General features: G+C 32.8%; 1 protein-coding gene across 1 annotated transcript; it reads right to left on the reverse strand.

Annotated features, from left to right (window-relative positions):
• Nucleotides 1-1,054: 1,054 nt before the first annotated feature.
• LOC126974020 (uncharacterized) lies at nucleotides 1,055-2,047 on the reverse strand. The gene is made up of 2 exons (XM_050821388.1): nucleotides 1,331-2,047; nucleotides 1,055-1,267 (listed from the first exon to the last, which is right to left on the reverse strand). The coding sequence occupies exon 1, from the start codon at nucleotides 2,045-2,047 to the stop codon at nucleotides 1,334-1,336; it is 714 nt and encodes a 237-aa protein (XP_050677345.1). The 3' UTR covers nucleotides 1,055-1,267; nucleotides 1,331-1,333.
• Nucleotides 2,048-2,290: the final 243 nt, after the last annotated feature.

Raw genomic sequence — 2,290 nt, forward strand, 5'->3', positions numbered from 1 at the left:
AAAAAAAAAAAAAATAAAAGATAAAGTAAAAACAATCAAAAATGAAAAAGTAACCCTTTTTTCCTTTTAGCAAAAATAAACTATTTATCTCAAAACCCTCAAAAAACATAGGTAGGTTTTAAATAGGTAACTTAGAGGACTAAAAACTAAGTGACTAAAGACAAAAAATTACAATAATAAAAATGAAGTACAATGAATACAAATTAAAAGAATAAAAATAATATAAACTATATCTATGAAGCTGTTTTGAGATAGACTTGTAATTTTCGCGTAAATTATTATAAAAAAGAAATAAAGATTGCGCGCCTCCATCTGAGTACTCCATTTTTATGCTGTACAAATTTTATTTACGGTGAAAACATGATGCAGTAATTAAAACATAATATTTTTAATACCTTGACCCATATTAAGGGTGAGAAAAAATAAATAATAAAATAATAAGCGGCGCTATCTTACAGCTTCAATAACTTAGCTTACTAATCATGTAATTCTATAATCTAATTCTAATAATCTATAAATGCCAGCGCAGTGATGACCAAAAGCCTTGTATCCAAAGCAGTTATTTAGTCTGCGGCTGGTATGTCAAATGTCACAGCTGTCATTAGATGACAGTTGTCACGTACATCTGCCAGTCACACAAGACACTACAGTCTACACAAATAACAATGGTAATTTAATAGGTACCTATTATGTAACAACTACAGTTTTCATTTTCTAGTATCAACAACGGAATTTGATTTATTACACTAAAACTACAGTTTATTAAATATATTATACACAGGAAAGAAATAGCATAGGCAATATAAATCTGATAATTATGTAGTATGACATTTATACTATGTAACAATTGAAAATGTTTGAAATATAAGCTGCATTTAGTAATATCAAATTATCAAATTTTATGGAAAATTGTTTATTTAAAATGTTTAATAAATAGCATTTAATAGTTATATGATGTTCCATTTTATTTTTGGTATTAAAAAACAGAACAGGATGTAAATGAATACTGCAGGCTTGTTACCAAACTATTAAACTATAACACAAATGTTACAATGTGGTGCATTACAAGTTAGGTATATGCATTCTTTATATATTATCTTAATTATCAACACAGGATGGTTATGAAATTTTGTAATAAGTTATAAATACTAAATAAAAAAAGGTTTAATTCATATACATAACATAAAGATTCATACTAGGATAGCTTAGGCTTTGTGGTAGTGACATAGGTAATTAGAAGTTACAAAAAGCTTACAGTTAACTAAACCTATGAATTGTACAAGTTATTTAAAGGTTACATTACCTTAAAATACTTACAGATTAATGATACCTATTACTTATTTTTGACCGTTCTTTTGGACCTGGAGGTGAGACTGGCAGTACCCTGAGTCAGAGGCTTAGATGTCTGTTTAGATGTCTGTGGTATGCTGTGTAGGTCAGCTTTCCACTCAGCTCGGTGATGTGAACCATCTGAGCCTATAATATGTATGCATCCATCCCTTGTCCAGCACTTGTTTATGCCGAATCTCTGCCTTGCCTCCATAAATAAGTTATGACGACTCTTTGTTAAAAACTCTGACACAGTTAAACCGCTGCCCTTAAATCCAGTTTTGGAGAACCAAACCTTATCCCGCAATGCTACATCCGCAAACTTTACCACTATAGGACGAGGTTTCTTTTCGGAAGGACGTCCTAAGCGATGGGATGACTTGATGGAAGCAACAGAGAATCCAGTCACACCAAGATGTTCCCCTACTACTTTACAAACACGTGAAGTAACATCTTCCGACTTATCTTCGCTGACTCCGTGCACTAGTAGCATTTTGCGCCTTCTACGCATCTCCAGACGATCAACCTCTATACCAAGGAACTCCACCTGTCTCTGCAAAGTATTCATGGCAGAGAGCACAAAGGTCCTGAAGCTGTTAAACTCTGCAGCCAGGGATGTGTTTGTAATGGGTCCATTATCTAGGCCCTGCTGGAACTCGCTCATCTTCTGTTCGAACATTTCAGCCATGGCGTTGAGCGAGTCTTTTAATGCATCCATGATGACTGGTGATACGTAGTGATCGGAACAAAGGGATATTAAAGAAGTGAACTTAATTGACTTTCACTAGGAGAATAAGTACTGTCTGGTGGGTACTATTTATCACATTTATCACACTTAACACTAAATCTACTAAAATAATAGTATAAAATTACTTTTTTTTTAATTTTAAGATGATTGAAAATACGGAGCTCTTTAAAAACAGTGTTAACTTTTTTCACACCTACCCTCGAAAAAAAATGC

Source organism: Leptidea sinapis, chromosome 31, assembly GCF_905404315.1.
Source record: "Leptidea sinapis chromosome 31, ilLepSina1.1, whole genome shotgun sequence".
Taxonomy (NCBI): Eukaryota; Metazoa; Arthropoda; class Insecta; order Lepidoptera; family Pieridae; genus Leptidea; species Leptidea sinapis.